This window comes from Papio anubis, chromosome 12 (assembly GCF_008728515.1).
Source record: "Papio anubis isolate 15944 chromosome 12, Panubis1.0, whole genome shotgun sequence".
Classification (NCBI taxonomy): Eukaryota; Metazoa; Chordata; class Mammalia; order Primates; family Cercopithecidae; genus Papio; species Papio anubis.
In genome coordinates, this window is record NC_044987.1 from 60,560,547 (window position 1) to 60,580,277 (window position 19,731).

At 43.7% G+C, this 19,731-nt stretch overlaps 1 protein-coding gene across 2 annotated transcripts in view; it reads right to left on the minus strand.

Moving 5' to 3' along the window:
* Window positions 1-19,731, minus strand: part of LOC101014834 (39S ribosomal protein L48, mitochondrial) — an 82,045-nt gene that overhangs the window by 20,210 nt on the left and 42,104 nt on the right. The window contains exon 5 of one of the 2 annotated variants that reach the window (XM_003910397.4): window positions 1,047-1,216. The exons of the other annotated variant lie outside the window; for it this stretch is intronic. Coding sequence (XP_003910446.1) covers window positions 1,047-1,216 — 170 coding nt within the window. The remainder of the gene's footprint in view (window positions 1-1,046; window positions 1,217-19,731) is intronic. 2 annotated transcript variants of the gene reach the window in all.

Genomic DNA, 19,731 nt, shown 5'->3' on the forward strand with positions numbered 1-19,731 from the left:
AGCACGATCTCGGCTCACTGCAACCTCCGCTTCCCAGGTTCAAGCGATTCTCCTGCCTCAGCCTCTCAAGTAGCTGGGACTACAGGCGCACGCCACTGCTCCCAGTTAATTTTTGTATTTTTAGTAGAGATGGGGTTTCGCCATGTTAGCCAAACTAGTCTCGAACTCCTGACCTCTGGTGATCTGCCCGCCTTAGCCTTCCAAAGTGCTGGGATTACAGGCATGAGCCACCACGTCCAGGCTGTTTTTTTAAATTTTGAGACAAGGTCTCACTCTGTCACCCAGGCTGGAGTGCAGTGGCAAGAACACTGCTTACTGCAGTCTCCACCTCCTGGACTCAAGCTATCCTCCTGCCTCACCCTCCCAAGTAGGTGGGACTACAGGCACACGCCATCATGCCCAGCTAATTTTGTTATTTGTAGAGACGAGGTCTTGCTATGTTGCCCAGGCAGGTCTCAAACTCCTAGGCTCAAGTGATCCTCCCACCTTAGCCTCCCAAAGTGCTGGGATTACAGGTGTAGGCCACTGTGCCCAGCTAGAGTTTCATTTTTATAAGATGAAAAACATTATGGAGATGGATGGTGGTGATGCTTGTATAACATTATGAATGCATTTGATATCACTAAACTGTACAGTTAAAAATAGTTAAACTGGTAACTTATGTGTATTTTACAATAAAAAAAACTTGCAAAAACATGAATGAATATCAGACACATTATGCTAGGTGAAAGAGGCCAGCCACAAACATGACATACGTGTGATTTCACTTATATGATATTCTGGAGAAGTTAAAACAATAGGGGCAGAAAATTGGTCAGTGGTTGCCAGGGACTTGAGTGGGGAAGAGGGAGAAGACTGACTACAACAGGGCACCAAGGAACTTTTCAGGTTAATAGAACTAGTTTATATTTTTATTGTAGCAAATTATATACCTAAAAAGAGTTAATTTTACTACATGTAAACTGTATCTCAAAAGCCTAGTTTAACAAAAAAGCAGAGCATTCTACCCACACCAAGAACATCCCATATAAAAGCATCCTTCATACCTTTCCTCGACTTTAATGGAGAGAGAGTTGCAGAGGTTGTGAACATACTGGGCATAACTCTCTGCCAGGGTCATGTCATATGCAGTCAGATGAATGTTTAAAACCCCATATTCATAATCTGTCCCCAAATTAATGACTCTCACTTCCACTTTTCCCTTCTTCTTCTTGGGCTGAAGAGAAAACAAAAAGAGAAAGAAAATAATCAAAGTATTATACAAGAAATTCTAATAATACTATCTTGATATTTTAAAAAGTCAATCTTTCTAATAAATTTGTTCACATTTTGCTCTTGGGTTACCCTACCTACAAACTGAAGTTCTCCTGGGAAGGAATGAGCAGCTTCCCTTGTCAGTCTGGGTTGTGACATCAGCCAATTCAAGGAGAGAGAATACTGCTGTCATTACTTGAATACATGAATTACTTGAACATGAGTACATGTAACTGTCTTGTGCTATTACCTTGTTTTGAGGATCTACTCCCACTTCTGGCCTCTAATACTCAACTGTGAAACTGATAGGGTTATGTCAGATTGCAATATTTTCTTGCCGGGCACGGTGGGAAGCTCGCTTCAATTCCAGCACTTTGGGAGGTTTTTCCAGGCCGGTGGATCACCAGGTCAGGAGATCGGTGACTATTCCTGAAAGTTGGTCACAGGAAACCCCTTATCTCTACTTAAAAATGGTGTTAAAATTCAGTCAAGCGCGGGTGGCGGGCTTCGGTAGTCTCAGCAGTTTTCTGGGGAGGGGAGAATGGCGCAGAACTCGGGAGGCAGCGGAGCTGCAGTGAGCCGAGATCACGCCATTGCACTCCAGCCTGGTTAGCAAGACTCGCCTCTCAAAAAAAAAAAAAAATATTTTTGGAGACAGTCTCACCCTGTCACCCAGGGTTGGAGGCAGTGGCACCATCTTGGCTCACTGCACCTCCCTCCCTGCTTCAAGCACCATCATGCTCAGTTCTGGAGAAGCAAGGGACTACAGGTGCCCACCACCACACCCAGCTAATTTTTTGTATTTTTCATAGAGATGGGGTTTCACCATGCTGCCCAGGGCAGTCTCGAACTCCTGAGCTCAGGCAATCCACCTGCCTCAACCTCCCAAAGTGCTGGGATTACAGGTGTGAGCACCAAGCCTGGCCTAGATTAAAATATTCCTAACCCATATATGAATTAAGGGGTCTATGAGCCCCCCAGTTTTTTTTTGTTTGTTTTTTGGTTTTTTTGAGATGGAGTTTCGCTCTTGTTGCTCAGGCTGGAGTGCAATGGTGCAGTCTCAGCTCACTGCAATCTCTACCTGCAGGGTTCAAGTGACTCTCCTGCCTCAGCCTCTCAGCCATAGGCAGGAGGGACTGCACCCAGCCATAAGTCCCTCTCTTTATGGGCATTTAGGTTGGATTATTTTCGGTTGAGGTGCTTTCTTCTTTCTGATGTATGTTGTATTAAATATTTTTTCCCAGGCTTCATTTTAACTTTTTTTTTTTCCTTGAGATGGACTCTTACCCTGTCGCCCAGGCTGGAGTGCAATGGCGCCATCTCGGTTCACTGCAACTCTACCTCCCGGGTTCAAGCGATTCTCCTGAGTAGCTGGGATTACAGGTGCCCGCTGCCATACCCAGCTAATTTTTGTAATTTTAGTAGAGACGAGATTTTACCAATGTTGGCCAGACTGGTCTCAAACTCCTGACCTCAGGTGATTCACCCACCTTGGCCTCCCCAAGTGCTGGGATTACAGGCGTGAGCCACTGCTACTGGCCAAGCCCCAAAATTTATATGCAAAATTTTACATGTATATGTTTCTGAGGAGAGAATCCTGAGTTTTATCAGAATCATGAAAAAAATTAACAGAAAGGAATCTCAGCATTAGTTCTCTTCTATTCCTCCTAGCTCGAAATTCTACAATTGTCTACACAGCATTCCTTTTGAGAACTGAGAGGTAGAAAAATTATTTGATTTCTTCCCCTTTTTTGTCATACAAAATATTGCTTCACTACATATCAACTTGTGTAGGCTGCTGTAAAAAGCTAAAATGAAGGCTGGGCGTGGTGGCTCATGCCTGTAATCCCAGCATTTTGGGAGGCTGAGGTGGATGGATCATGAGGTCAGGAGTTCAAGACCAGCCTGGCCAACATGGTAAAACCCCATCTCTACTAAAGATACAAAAAATTAGCCGGGCATGGTGGCATGCATCTGTAATCCCAGCTACTCAGGAGACTGAGGCAGGAGAATCGCTTGAACCCGGGAGGTAGCGGTTGCAGCGAACCGAGATGGCGCCATTGCACTCCAGCCTGGGCGACAGGGTAAGACTCCATCTCAAGAAAAAAAAAAAAAAAAAGTTAAAATGAAGCCTGGGAAAAAATATTTAATACAACATACATCAGAAAGAAGAAAGCACCTCAACCGAAAATAATCTAACCTAAATGCCCATAAAGAGAGGGACTTATGGCTGGGTGCAATGGCTGACACCTGTAATCCCAGAACTTTGAGGCCAAGATAGGAGGATCACTTGAGCCAAGGGGTTCAAGAGCAGCCCTGACAATAAGCTATATCCTGACTCTATAAGAAAAATTTTCTTAATTAGCTGGGCATTGTGGCAAGTGCCTGTAATCCCAGCTACTCAGGAGGCTGAGGTGAGATGATGGCTTAAGTCTGAGGGGTTGAGGCTGTAGTGAGCTGTGGTCACACAACTGCACCCTAGCCTGGGCAACAGAGTGAGATCCTGTTTCAAAAAAAAAAGAAGGGAGACTTATTAAGTAAATTATGCAGCTGTAAAAAGAAATAAGGGGCCGGGCATGGTGGCACATGCCTGTAATCCCAGCACTTTGGGAGGCAGAGACAGGTGGATCATGAGGTCAGGAGTTCGAGACCAGCCTAGCCAATATGGTGAAAGCCCATCTCTACTAAAAATACAAAAATTAGCTGGGTGTGGTGGTGTGCGCCTGTAGTCCCAACTGCTCGGGAGGCTGAGGCAGGAGAATCGCTCAAACCTGGGAGGCAGAGGTTGCAATGAGCTGAGATCCCACCACTGCACTCGAACCTGGGCAACTAAACGAGACTCCATCTCTAAATAAATATATAAATAAATAAATAACCACTCCTTTATGTACAGATACTGGAAAGGTCTTTAAGATAAATAAATGATAAAAGCAAACTGTAGAATAATGTGTTCAAAATGTTGCCACACATATAAAATGGGGGAGCTGGAAGAGAATAGATATGTGTGTGTGCATGTGTGTAATTACATACATACTTATTTGCTTGCATATTTTTAAAAAAACCTCTGGAAGCATGTACAAAAATAGTATTGGCTAGGCACAGTGGCTCATGCCTGTAATTCCTGCACTTTGGGAGGCCGAGGCAGGCAGATTGCTTGAGCCTAGGAGTTCAGAACCAGTCTGGGCAACATGGTAAAACCCTAGCACTGCAAAAAACACAAAAATTAGCCAGGCGTGGTGGTGTACACCTGTAGTCCCAGCACCTTGGGAGGCTGAGACAGGAAGACCGCTTGAGGCTGGGAGGCAGAGGTTGCAGTGAGTGGTGATTAAGCCACTGCACTCCAGCCTGGGCGATAGAGCGAGACCATGTCTCAAAAACAAAAATAAATACAAAAACCCCCAAAAACTAGTATCATTGGCTGCTTGTGAAGAAACTAGGTGGCTGGGGCCTGGGGGTAGGAATGAGAATTTTAAACTATTTCTTCTGTTTTCAAAATTTTTTAATAGTGTAAATGTTTTACCAATCTAAAATTAGAATCTTAAAATCTATTATGCTTGAATTTTAGTAAATTTTTATTGCAATATATTAATATGCAAAAATATATAAGTTACATAGCTCAATGAATTTTTACAAAGTGAAAGTACCTCTGTAATCAGTACCCTAGACAAGAAACAGATCATTACCAGTACCCTAAAATGTCTCCTTTCCCCAAATTAGTAACCACTATCCTGACTTATGAAACCATAGAGTTATTTTGCATGTTTTTGAAATTCACAAAAATGGAATGATAGATACATTCTCTTTTGTGTCTGTCTTCTTTCATTCATTAGGTTCATAAGATTCACCAGGCATTAGGTGGAATGGCAATTCTTTCCTTCTCATGTGCTACTAATCCACTGTATGAATACGCCACAATTTAATTATCCTTTCTACTGTTGGTGGAAATTTGGGTTATTTCCAGTATGGGGCCATTATGAATAGTAGTGCAACCAATGTTCTAGTGTGTATCTTTTAGTAAACATATGTACGCATTTCTGTTGGGAGTATACCTGGGAGCTGAACTACTGAGTTACACAGTTTGTATAGGTTCACCTTTAATAGATATTCTCAAAGAGTTTTGTAGAGTAGTTTCCAATTTAGACTTCCACCAGCAGTATATGAGAGTTCTAATGGCTCTACATTCTTCCTAACACTTAGAAAACAGTATAGTCAGGTTTTCTTGTGGGTTTGTTTTAGCCATTTTGGTGGATATGTAGTGGTAATGCAGTGAGGTTTTAACTAACATTTTCTTTGTATCTGTTGAGCCTGAGCACCTTCCCATATGATTACTGGCTATTTGGATACTGTCTTTTGTAATCTGCCTATTCAAGTATTTTGCTCATTTTAAAAATTGGGTTGTCTGCCTTTCTCTTATTGATTTGTAGAGGTTCTTTACATATTCTAAACATGATCCTTTGTACGTGCTGCAAATATCTTCTCCCTCTCTGTACCTTCCCTTTTTACTTTATTTTTATTTTATTTTATTTTATTTTATTTTTTGTAAGACAGGGTTGGCCGGGTGCAGTGGCTCATGCCTGCAATCCCAACACTTTGGGAGGCAGAAGTGGGCGGATCACCTGAGGTCAGGAGTTCAAGACCAGCCTGGCCAACATGGTGAAATCCCATCTCTACTAAAAATACAACAATTGGCCAGGCGTGTTAGTGGTTGCCTGTAGTCCCAGCTACTCCAGAGGCTGAAGCAGGAGAATCACTTCAACCCGGGAGGCAGAGGTTGCAGTGAGCCGAGATCGCGCCCCTGCACTCCAGCCTGGGTGACAGAGCGAGACTCCATCTTAAAAAAAAAAAATAGGGTCTTACTCTGTTGCCCAGGCTGGAGTTCAGTGGCACAATCACAGCTTACTGCAGCCTCGACCTCCTACGCTCAAGTGATCCTCACACCTCAACCTCCCGAGTAGCTAGGATTACAGGAATGTGCCATTGTGCCCAGCTAATTTTTGCATTTTTTTTTTTTATAGAAACAAGGTTTTTCCACATTGCCCAGACTGGTCTTAAATTCCTGGGTTCAAGTGATCCGCCAGCCTCGGCCTCCCAAAGCATTAGGATTATAGGCATAAGCCACAGCTTCCAGCCCCCTTTTAACTTTATAATGGTATATTTTGATGAGAAGTTCTTTTTTTATTTTTATTTATTATTTATTTTCTCTTTTTGGTTTAACTTGTTACTGACGAAGCTCAGATTTTTTTTTTTTAAGGACAGGGTCTCACTATATTGCCCAGGTTGGAGTGCAGTGACACAATGGTAGCTCACTGCAGCCTGGAACTCCTGGTCTCAAGTGATCCTCCCGCCTCAGCCTCCCAAGTAGCTGGGACTACAGTGCACATTATCATGCCTGACTAATTCTTAAAATTTTTTGTAGAGATGGGGTTTCACTCTGTTGCCCAGGCAGGTCTCAAACTCCTGACCTCAAGTGATCCTTCCACCTCAGCCTCCCAAAGTGCTGGGATTATAGAAGTGAGTTACCACACCAGGCCTGAAGTTGAACTTAAGTTCTTATTTTTAATGTAGTCCACTGTATTCATCTTTTATGGTTATAGGGATTTTTGTGTCAAAGAAAGAAATCTTTGCCTACCTTAAGATAATTGGAGATGCCCTTGTATTTTACGTTCTAGCAGTTTTATCATTTTAATATTTACATTTAGATCCATAATCCATCTTTAAGTCATTTCTGTGTGTGATGCGAAATAGGGTCAAGAGTTATTTTTTGTTTTCACATGATCATCCAGCCGAAATGACCCAGCCACACTGCTTTACAGTGCCACCGATGTCATATAACAAGCACCCAGAGATATATGCATTTGTTTCTCTACTCTTCTGTTCTATTGGGCTATTTGTCTATCCGTGAGATGATACCCACTATGTCCTAATAATTGGAGATTTGTAGTAAGTCTTGCTATGGGGCAGAATTATTTTTTTAAGAAAAAAAAAAACTATCTCTACTGATAAGTCTTAAGTCACCCCATCTAATAGCCAACAGTCTAGTGGCTTCCACAGCAGCATTGTTCCTAACAGAGCACCTGAAATGGTTCCCTTACACTGCTGCTCTGGAGGTCAACCTGTAGGAATGGTTCCCTTACACTGCTGCTCTGGAGGTCAACCTGTAGGAATGGTTCCCTTACACTGCTGCTCTGGAGGTCAACCTATAGAGAGCAGGAACCCAGTCTGGAGAAGCATACAGAAGAGGAAGAAATGGTCCTTTTACAAGGCCAGTAATACTGATGATAGACCTGATCTCACAGGAATGTTTTGAGAATTGAACAAAATACCATATGTAAAATGGTTAATACAATCTGTGGCACATATTTAAACACTAAACATTAACTTTTATTATTATTTTCACTTTATATTCCTCATATCTAGCACAGGGCCCAGTAAAGAGAAAACATACAATGAGTCATTATTTTAAAATTTTAGAATGGGAAGGAATTTAGAGATGATTTTGTCCTGGTTCTTCATCTTTGCAAGGGAAGAATATGAAACCCAAACAGATAAATGTGTTTCCCAGAATCACGGAGCCAGACAAGACAGACGCCAGTAACTAAAATCCAGACCTCCTGATTCCCAGTACAGGAATTTTTCCTCTGCATTACTAAAGTTCTTAACAGTGGTGGCCACCCCAGGGTGCTAGACCTTGCTGTGAGTGGGAAGCCAACCTCTAGAAACCAACCACCAACATGCAGGCATTCGGCTCTCTCTTCTTCAGAGACCAACACACTCATGGCCAAATGCAGCAATCAGGACTTCTCATTGTGACAGGCAGCACTGCAGTAAGAGCTGTGTAGAATGCTAAAGTCAGAATGCAATGGAGAGTGGCTGAAATTTTCCAGCAGAGAGGGGAGGAGCTTCTCTGAAGCCTGTAGGAGGCTTTTCTTAACAACAGAAAATGCCAGGACTCTCCAAAGGTATTGCTTTAGGGGAACAAAGAAAAGAAAGCTGATCCCAGTGTCCCTCTTGGCATCTCACTTGCTTTTCCATGTTGGCCTAGATCTACCTGAACCAATTCACATTACCAGGATCCCACTGTGATATTACAGTACATATTTCAGTTCTGAGCCAGGGCACAGCATAGCCAGCAACAGCTTAACTGCATATAATACCAGATGCCAGTTTCTGTCATTTTATCTACACAATTTTTCTCACATCCATCCCATTCTCTCTACTCCTACTGATTGAGTTCAGGCCTTCATGAATGCCATGAGGAGCTACTAAAGATATCTCTGTGGGCCAGGAGCGGTGGCTCATGCCTGTAATCCCAGCACTTTGGGAGGATAAGGCAGGCAGATCACGAGGTCAGGAATTCAAGACCAGCCTGGCCAACATGGTGAAACCCCATCTCTACTAAAAATACAAAAAATTAGCCGGGAGTGCTGGCAGGCGCCTGTAGTTCCAGCTATTCAGGAGGCTGAGGCAGGAGAATCGCTTGAACCCGGGAGGCGAAGGCTGCAGTGACCCAAGATCGCGCCACTGCCCTCCAGCCCGGGCAACAGTGCGAGACTCTGTCTCTAAATAAATAAATAAATAAATCTGTGCAAAGGATATACATGAATAAAGCTGTGTTTTGGGAAGCCCAACCTGACTGCACATGAAGGCCAGCCAGGCAGGAAAGGAAAGGAAGCTAGGAGAAATGTAGGAGGGAGGATGGCCTACTATCCATCATCAAACGTTGGCACTCCTATGGCCTGGATTCACTAAGGGACAGCCCAGGATTGTCATTCTTAGATCCCTGCAGGACTGCACTGTGGTCCCCCAAATAGACTATAGGGTAAATTATGAAACAAGTTTTGTACAGAAATGTTCACATTATTACCCCTATTTCACAGACAGAAAACTGAGGTCCTCTGAAGGTAAGTTACTTGCCCAAGGTTACTGAGAAATTTTGCTGGAAAGAGCAGATAAAGAAAGGAATCAAATTAGAATCATAGCCTGTTATAGCTGGAAAGCATCTTAGAGATAACTGAGTCTCTCCTTCCCCCTAATTCTACACAAGGAGGAAGTTGAGACCCAGAAAAGGAAAATGGTTTGTGTAAGGTTATAACAGCAAGAAAAGGACAAAGGTAACCACTTTACGTCTATCCAGAACTGGAAGCCGAGTCTGCAGGCCCAAGCCCAGGCTCTCTCCTCTCAAGTGATAGTATCTACCTATCGCTGTAAGTGACACTCTCCAGGGTGAGAAAGTTCGGTAAGAATTATCCATTATCTGAATCCTCAAACAAAAAGGCTGATATGCCAGCAGCATATTCAGCTTCCAGAAATTATGGTGATAAAAATAACAAAATTTACACCCAAGGATTTGAATGATTTGGGGTTAGTACCATGAACAGTCCATAATGAGCTGTGAGGTACGCAGCAATCAAGTATTTTATAACCTGGTGTTATACACTTCAGAGACATGTGGACAAAAGGCCTAGCTCTGACTGGCGTAGCAAGGAGGCATGGCCTGATGCTATATAAAGTGTGCTAGACTTAGATGGAAGCCACAGAAAATCTGACCTCAAATCCTAACTATCTGCTTAGTCACTACATGACATTGTGTGACCTTTCTAGGCCTCAGTTTCCTCATCTGTAACAGCTAAAGTTATTGTGAGCTTAATAGAGTGAATTTATATGAAATGGAAATACTAGATATGTTAGATGAATTCTGGCCATCCTCATTCCAAATATTGGCTCTGAAAACTTCTAGCCACATGGGCACATCATTTAATCTTTCTCTGAGTCTTGGATTCCTCAAACAGGGTCTCGAATAACCATATGATACGCTAAGGCTTAAATAATAAATAGGTTTAAAAGGCTATAAAATGCAATAATGTCTTTAAAGCCTGGCACATAGTACTTATAGCACCTGGTATATAATAATAAGTGGCATTTTTGGCAGGGCACGGTAGCTTATGCCTATAATCCTGGCATTTTAGAAGGGCGAGGTGAGGGGAAAACCTGAGGTCAGAAGTTTGAGACCAGACTGGCCAACATGGTGACAACCCGTCTCTACTAAAAATACAAAAAATTAGCTGGGCGTGTGGTGGTGAGTGCCTGTAATCCCATCTACTTGGGAGGTTAAGGCAGGGAGAATCGCTTGAACCTGGGAGGTGGAGATTGCAGCCGGGTGGGCGCCTGTAGTCCCAGCTACTCGGGAGGCTGAGGCACCAGAATTGCTTGAACCCGGGAGCTAGAGGTTGCAGTGAGCCAAGATGGTGCCACTGCGCTCCACCCTGGGCGACAGAGTGAGACCCTGTCTCAAAAAAAGTAAATAAATAAAAATAAAATTACAAAAATTAGCCGGGCATGGTGGTGCACATGTGTAATCCTGGCTACTTGGGAAACTGAGGCACAAGAATTGCTTGAACCTGGGAGAAGGTTGCAGTGAGCCAAGATCATGCCACCTTACTCCAAACTGGGTGACAGCGAGGGCCTGTCTCAAAAAAATAAATTAAAAATAAATAAATAAATGGCATTTTAAAATTATTATTATTTTGAGACAGCCTCACTCTGTCTCTCAGGCTAGGGTGTAGTGGCGTGATCTCGACTCACTGCCACCTTCACTTCCAGAGTTGAAGCAATTCTCGTGCCTCAGCCTCCCGAGTAGCTGTGATTACAGGCATTTGCCACCATGTATGGGCAATTTTGTATTTTTAGTAGAAACGGGGTTTCACCTTGTTGGCCAGGCTGGTCTCAAACTCCTGAACTCAGGTGATCCACCAGCCTCCACCTCCCAAAGTGCTAGGATTACAGGTGTGAGTCACTGAGTCCTGCCATAAATGACATTTTTAAAACAGGTTGTATAGCGTACATAGATAGGACATTACTGTTACTACTACATATTGGAGGTAAGCATGGTCCCAATTTCCAACTGGTAAATTTTACAAATGAAGAATTTATTAAGCACCTGCAGTTTACGAAGTGCTAGTTCAATTACTCTAAAGAAAGACAGGCTGGGTGCGGTGGCTCACGCCTGTAATCCCAGCACTTTGGGAGGCTGAGGCAGGCAGATCACGAGGTCAAGAGATTGAGACCGTTCTAGCCAACATGGTGAAACTCTGCCTCTACTAAAAATACAAAAATCTGCCCGGTATGGTAGCGCGTGCCTGTAATCCCAGCTACTCAGGAGGCTGAGGCAGGAGAATTGCTTGAACCAGGGAGTCGGAGGTTGCAGTGAGCCGAGATCACACCACAGCACTCCAGTCTGGTGACAGAGTGAGACTTCGTCTCAAAAAAAAGAGACAACATGGCTGGGCACAGTGGCTCACACCTGTAATCCCAGCACTTTGGGAGGCCAAGGTCAGTAGATTGCTTGAGCCCAGAAGTTTGAGACAAGCCTGGGCAATATGGCAAGACCCTATCTCCACAAAAAAATTAAAAAATTAGCTCTGTGTGATGGCACGTACCTGTGGTCCGCTACTCAGGAGACTGAGGCTGCAGGATCGCTTAAACTCAAGAGTTTGAGGTTGCAGTGAACCATAATCACACAAATACACTCCAAGCTGGATGACAGAATGAGATCCTGTCTCAGAAAAAAACCAAAACAGGCCAGGCACGATGGCTCACGCCTGTAATCCCAGCACTTTGGGAGGCCGAGGCAGGCAGATGACCTGAGGTGAGGAGATCGAGAGCAACCTGGTCAACACGGTGAAACCCTGTCTCTACCAAAAATACAAAAAATTAGCTGGGCGTGGTGGCAGGCACCTGTAGTCCCAGCTACTCAGGAGGCTGAGGCAGGAGAATCACTTGAATCCGGGAGGCGGAGGTTGCAGTGAGCTGAGATCACGCCACTGCACTCCAGCCTAGGTGACAGAGCAAGACTCTGTCTCAAAAAAACAAAACAAAAAAGAAAAAAACAGCAAAAACAAACAAAATAAAACAAGAACAACAAAAACAAAAAACAAAGAAAGAAAAGAGACATGATGACCAGTTTCCCTTTTCCCCTTCCTGCTGCCTGAAATGTGAACATAGTGGCTAAAGAGGGAGCAGCCATCTCACACCATGAGATAGAAGCAATATGATAAGTATGGCGAAACAAAAAGCTGGAGTATCTGCTTATACCTTTATGTGAGAAAAAAAGAAATTTCTATCTTTCTTAAGCCCCTGGTGTTGTAGGTCTCTCTATTAAGGTAACTAAACTATTACCACAATTCATGTAGGAAGGTACTATGTCTCATTAATCTTTCTATTCCTAGAGCCCCAAAATATTAAATGTTGAGTTGAACTGAAATGAATTCTAGGCCAGCTGTGGTGACTCACACTTGTAATCCCAACACTTTAGGAGCCCAAGGCAGGCATATCACGCAAGTCCAGGAGTTCGACACCAGCCTGGGCAACATAGTAAAACCCCATCTTTACAGAGTGTGGTGGGGAGCACCTATAATCCCAGTTAATTAGGAGGCTGAGGTGGGAGGATTACCTGAGCCAGAGAGGTCAAGGCTGCAGTGAGTCATAATCATGCCACAGCACTCCAGCCTAGATGACAGAGTGAGCCCATCTCAAAAAATTAATTAATCAATTTAAAAAATAAAAATATTAGCAAGACGTAGTGGTACACACCTGTAGTCCCAGCTACTCTGGAGGCTGGGGTGAGATCACTTGAGCCTGAGAGGTTGAGGGTACAGTGTGCTATGACTGCACCACTGCACTCCAACCTGGGCAACAGAGCAAGACCCTGTCTCTGAAAAAAATAATAATTTAAAAAAATAAAAACATAACTGACTTTCTCTGTTAATATTTATTTTCACCAAGTAAAACTGATAAGAGGAATGTATGAAATTTAGAAAATTCTATCAATTCATTTAATATGTTTCTAAAATGGGAAGGACTATTATTATTCATCTTGAAGAAGGGTTTGGCTCTAGTACTACCAATGTTCCAAGGGAATATGGCTTGCAAGGGTCTGAGATAATGGATGCCAAAGTACTTTCAGAATGGAAAAGGATCATTACTACTACTCATAGCAAACATGAATCCCTCTAAAAATCAGACACCATTGTAATTTGGTAACACAGGGCAAGACTCCAAGCAGGCTGCAGATCAGGAGCTCTAATGGCACAGGCAGAGTCAGGTCTTCACAGGAGTCACTCCCTGTACTTAGAAAAGCCCTGGGGAGCTTTTTAATGTTCTTTACAGCCCTGTGTCAACAGCTACCCCAAGCAACTAGATACTGCCAGAGGAGTGTACAGTTCAGCTTTACCTACCCAGTGCCAAGAATACAGGTGGCATTTAATAAATGTTTGTTGAGCTGAACTCTGTAACACCTTCACTGACCCTTTTGGGGAGAATTGTTTCTTTTTTGTTTTTAAAATTGTATGTATTTACCATGTAAAACATCGTGAAGCGATTGCTTATCTTTGCTCTCTTGATATTTAGTTTATTCCCCTAGTAAAGCACTTGCCACAAGTATTTAGTTACACTTTTGAGCACTAACTTTCCCAGCAGACTTTACAATTTTTGTAGGACCATGTCCCATTTACCTGAGCATTATGGATACTCAGCACAATGCGTGGCATATAGTAGATTCTCAATTATGGTTTTTCTTTTAATGAGTTACAAGAAATAAACGAGTGAAAACATGGGTGCTAATATAAAGTAACTCTCCTTAAGCCAGTCCTATAATACATGTCTAGCCCTACAGTTTCCAGACCAGCAAAACCAATTGTTTTGTTATCAAGAAGGTAGGACCAGATGTGAGGGCGATCTGGCTGCGACATCTGTCACCCCACTGATTGCCAGGGTTGATTCGGCTGATCTGGCTGGCTAGGCTGGTGTCACCTTCCTCCCTTACCACTCCATGTGCATCCCTCCTGAAGCTGCAAGTTTGGTTGAAGAGAACAACCATCCCCAATAGAGGAGGACTGGTCCTTAGTCAAGGGTGTATAACTAGCTGCACTCCCCTGCTACAACCTCCAAACAGCTCTCAAGAAGCTAAGACTATAACCATAAAGTGATTCTGACCTGCTGATTTATCTGGGAATGATTCCAGTCTCCTCACAGATTTGTGGCTGTAAGAGCTGATCTATTATGGGTGCCACAACAAAATAAATAGGTGACAGAAATGGCAGACACCTCTTCTCTGTCAACACTAAAAACAGCATGAAGTTTCCAAAAGAAAAGCTATCCTGATTCCTAGGGGCCGTTCTGCAAAGAGGAAGAAAATTGTCTGAGTTAGCAGAAGACATACCTAACTCTCTTGCTCCAAGGCCTGGAAATGAGAACATATAACAAAGTGACAGAAATTCATGTTGCCTCCATTTCATCCTCCCATATCTTTCTCTTGGCAAATTTCAGATTAAGCTGCCATTACCCCAAGACTGGAGGCTGGATAACAGCTGAGGGCAAGTATGTAAATGGTCTTGGGAAAAATGACCCGGTGCTATACAAATATGAATGACTATTATTGTTTTTACTTTTTTTTGTTTTTGAGACAGAGTTTTGCTCTTGTTGCCCAGGCTGGAGTGCAATGGAATGATCTCGGCTCACTGCAACCTCCACCTCCCTGGCTCAAGTGATTCTCCTGCCTCAGCCTCCCAAGTAGCTGAGATTACAGGCATGCACCACCATGCCTGGCTAATTTTGCATTTTTAGTAGAGACGGAGTTTCACCATGTTGGTCAGGCTGGTCTCAAACTCCTGACCTCAGGTGATCCGCACGCCTTGGCCTCCCAAAGTGCTGGGATTATAGGCATGAGCCACCACGCCTGGCCTTATTTTTACTTCTATCAAATATAAGTCACTCCAAATATCTGAAGCCTTTTAAATTCAACTGAATGATGCAGGGCCTTTAAGGAATAATGAGATCTACACATTGAGACTGGATGCTAGGTGTGGAGATACGCTCTAATATGTGATCATTCACTGCCACAGGTCCAGATGGGTCTTACAGGATGAGCACCATAGAGAAAAAAGGGAGGGTATCATCCCACACAAAGGAAAGAGCATGTGCAAAGGCAGAAAGGCAGGAAAGAGCATGGGTGTATGAGAAAACATGCTTGAAATACAAGGTGCAAAAAGGGAGATCACTGAGAAGGAGGTCAGGTCCATACTGTAAGTGAGCTGAAATACCACATTTATTGTGATCCCCCATGCTGCCACCCAAGAAAAAGCCTCATTTTTATCTCTCATCTACTCCCTCAAAAAAGCATCAAGGACAAGGACGTGGGATGGAAGGATGGGAAGCTACTCAGTGTTATAAACCGGGCCATGTTAAGAAAGAGATAAAAACAGGCTGGGCGCGGTGTCTCATCCCTATAATCCCAGCTCTTAGGGAGGCCAAGGCGGATCACCTGAGGTCAGGAGTTTGAGACCAGCCTGGCCAACATGATGAAACCCCATCTCTACTAAAAATACAAAAATTACCTGGGCATTGTAGCGCACGCCTGTAATCCCAGCTACTCAGGAGGCTGAGGCAGGACAATTGCGTGAACCCAGAAGGTGGATGTTGCAGTAAGCCAAGACGGCACCACTGAACTCCAGCCTGGATGACAGAGGGAGACTTCGTCTCAAAAAAAAAAAAAAAAAATGGAAGGAAGGAAGGAAGGGAGGGAGGGAGGGAGGGTATTAACAAGGAAAGCTGAGATGAAGTAGATACCCCCCTTTCCTTCCCAAGGTGCAGAAGTCATAAAACTGAGTGTGGGACCTTTCGAAGGAGGAATGAAGGAGCAGAAATGGGACATGGGTTGGGTACTTTGTGCATGAGCATGAGAATTTACTCTTGTCTTAGGGATGTTGGGCTCACGAGAGTAGAGGGGCCAGACTTAGTCCCAGAGAGGAAAAAAGGGGAATCTAGCCAACTTATTTTTTTTCTAGGCTTAGGGAGAGAAAGAAAGGAGGTCACAAAAGATTCCATCTAGTTTAACTAGTCCAGTTCCCCAGAGGGATAAGAGAGAGGAACTCAGGACAGAGCCTCTGTAAGGTGGTAGATGAAAGCTTTCACTGTGCTGTCCTGTGCAGGAAGCCAAGAGGCTGGAGCAACTTACTCCAGTAGCCAACACTACTGTACCAGCCACCCTGGGACACGCAATAACATTAGAGAAAAGCCTACAGTCCTAAACAAAGGGAGCATCCAATCCATTCAAACAACCAGGGTCATCTGGAGCCAGGTGTTTGCAGATAGTGGGTTGTATTTGAGAAATCTGATTTATAAAACCACAGGGCAGCTCCAATAACCACATTTCAGTTTAGCTCAATCAATATTTACTGTCCTCTTCTTGATGCCAGGCCCTGTGCTGGACACTGAGGATATAAGGAAAAATGAGACTTCTACCCTTATGGACCTCATAATCTAAAAGGGAACATAGTCATCAAAATAGACGGTTAAGGCCAGGTGCGGTGGCTCACTCCTATAATCCTAGTACTTTGGCAGGCTGAGGCAGGCGGATCACTTAAGTCCTGGAGTTCGAGACCAGCCTGGGCAACATGGTGAGACCACCATCTCTACAAAAATATAATGAGCCGGGTGTAGTGGTATATTCCTGTAGTGCAAGCTACTCAGGAGGCTGAGGAGGGAGAATCATTTGAGCCTGGGAGGCAGAGATTGCAGTGAGCCATTGCACCACTGCATTCCAGCCTGGGTGACAGAGCAAGAACCTGTCTCAAAAAAAAAAAAAACGAAAACAACAAAAACACCCAGATGATTAAAACATAGAGCAGTTTTCCTGGAACAGAGGAAGCACAAGGAACTCTGGCAGCTCACGGTAAGAAAAGCAACTCAGGGCTGGGCATGGTGGTTTCCACCAGTAATTCCAGCACTTGGGAGGCCAAGGTGGGAGGATCACTTGAGCCCAGGACTAGAAGACTAGCATGGGCACCATAGTGAGACCCCGTCTCTACAAAAATTTCTAAAAATTAGCCAGGTTTGCTGGCATGTGCCACCAAGTAGTCCCAGCTACTGAGAAGCTGAGGCAAAAAGAACGCTTGAACCTAAGAGTTCAAGGGGCAGTGGGCCATGATCACACCACTGCATTCCAGCCTGGGCAGCAGAGTGAGACCATGTCTCAAATTTAAAAGAGAAAAAAAAAGAAAGAAAGAAAGAAAGAAAAGTAACTCAGTGCAGGGAATCCAGGAAAGTTTCTTCGAAGGAGAAATTTGTTTGTGTCCCTCCACACCCTGCTTTCTCACTGAGATTTAAAGGTTGAAGAGGAATTAGCCAGGTGAAGAAGGGGAGGTCTTCCAAGTAGACAGAACAGCTTGTGAGCCTTGAAAAAGTATAATGACTTGGAGGAAAAACAAGAGGCCCAATACCATTAAAACATGGTATCCAGGAGAGTGGAGAAGAGGCTGGAGAGGAATGGCGGGACAGATGGCATTAAGCTTCCTTTTATACCACGTTAATGGAGTGGGTCAGAGCATGACATATGCAGAAAATTATCTGAGAGAGAAGGTTCTAAGAAATTTTTTTACAACAGCCAAAAAAGTCCCCCCTCAAACAAAACTAATTTTATTTCCCACTATGTTATGTGGGCTCATTGATGTGTATACTGTTTTACTTAACATTTTGGGAAGTAACTGCCTCTGACTTCAACTCAAGAAAACACTTTTTTGTTGCAAATGTAATCACTTTTTGTAATGGTGCCAGCAAATAAAAGGATGCTTATTATTAAAAAAAAAAAAAAAAAAAAGGGATGTCTCAAAATAAAACAACTTCAGTAATTTACTCTAAGGTGTCACAACTTCAAAAGGGTGCAAATCGTTCCTTCTGAATTTTTATAGCACTTTGTATCTTTCTTTTAGCACTTGTCACTTTCTGCCTGGAAGTACAACGTCTGTGTGTTACCTCTGTTGGTTTACCAGCTCCCTCTGAGAATGAACCATGTCTTGTTCATCTATTTTGTAAAACTATTTTGCCAGGCGTGATGGCTCATGTCTGTAATCCTAGTACTTTGGGAGGCTGACACAGGTGTATCGCTTCAGCTCAGGAGTTCGAGACCAGCCTGGGCAACATGGCAAAATATTGCCTCTACAAAAAAACACAAAACTTAGCTGGGTGTGGTGATGTGTGCCTGTAGTCCCAGCTGCTCAGGGGGCTGAGATGGGAGGATCTCTTGCGTGCAGGAGGCAGAGGTTGTAGTGAGCCGAGATGGCACCACTGCACTCCAGCCTGTACAGCAGATTCTACTTAAAAAAAAATTTAAAAAAAAAAAAAAAAAGAATTATTTTGCAACTCACTCTTGAATAGGCAAGGCATCAAGAGTTCCTCTGCCGGGCGCGGTGGCTCAAGCCTGTAATCCCAGCACTTTGGGAGGCCGAGACGGGCGGATCACGAGGTCAGGAGATCGAGACCATCCTGGCTAACACGGTGAAACCCCGTCTCTACTAAAAAATACAAAAAACTAGCCGGGCGAGGTGGCGGGCGCCTGTAGTCCCAGCTACTCGGGAGGCTGAGGCAGGAGAATGGCGGGAACCCGGGAGGCGGAGCTTGCAGTGAGCTGAGATCCGGCCCACCTTGCACCAGCCTAGGCGTGAAACAAGACTCCGTCTCAAAAAAAAAAAAGAGTTCCTAGCACATAATAGATATTCAATAAATACTGCACAACATCATGAAGTTACATGACATACAAGTTGAAATTCTAGTCTTGGAGATATTCTAATCCAGATTTCTCAACCTTTGTGAAAAGTCTGATAAAATCTATGGACTCTCTTCCCAGAAAAATTCACCTACAGCAAATATTTTACATATAATTTCAGGACCCGCCATGCCTAGACGGAGAAGGCTGACTTACCCAAAGTCACAAGGCAGAAAAGTGGCAGAACAAAACCTAGAATACAACTTTCCTTGTTCCTAATTCAGCAGACTTCCCACTACAAAGGAACAATTTTAGTAGGGCATTTGTTTCCTGTTGGGGAGCCTGCCTAATACAGGTCTGATAGGTAGTAGTGTTCTTCTCCTGAAATTCCTTACTCTAAGGACAAGCTCAGAAGAACATGGCAAGGTTAGTGGCTTCTAAGGCCCAAATACAGTGGAATTGGACCTTGCCAAGAAGAGAGAGGTAAATAGGAAATATGTGTGGTTGCGTGGAAGCATTAAAATCAGCTAAAGAACCAAGAGCTGTTGAAGTCTCCCCAAAATCTCCCCCACTGTACTGTTTGCACGAAGTGACAGGCAGATTGAAAGCCAGATCTTCTACCTTGCATGCTGTTTCCACCCCATAAGAAAATCCTCTGCACACACATAGAAATCTAATTGGAGCCAAAGAAATGGACTAAATAATTTCATAATGCTTAGAACTAATACCCACTTATCTGTGATAAAGGATTCAAGAAGCACATAATTTATTTATTTATTTTTGAGACAGAGCCTCGCTCTGTTGCCCAGGCTGAAGTACAGTGGTGTGATCTGGGCTCACTGCAATCTCCGCCTCCTGGGATCAAGGGATTCTCGTGCCCCAGCCTTCCGAGTAGTTAGGATTACCAGCACGTGCCACCACGCTCGGCTAATTTTTGTATT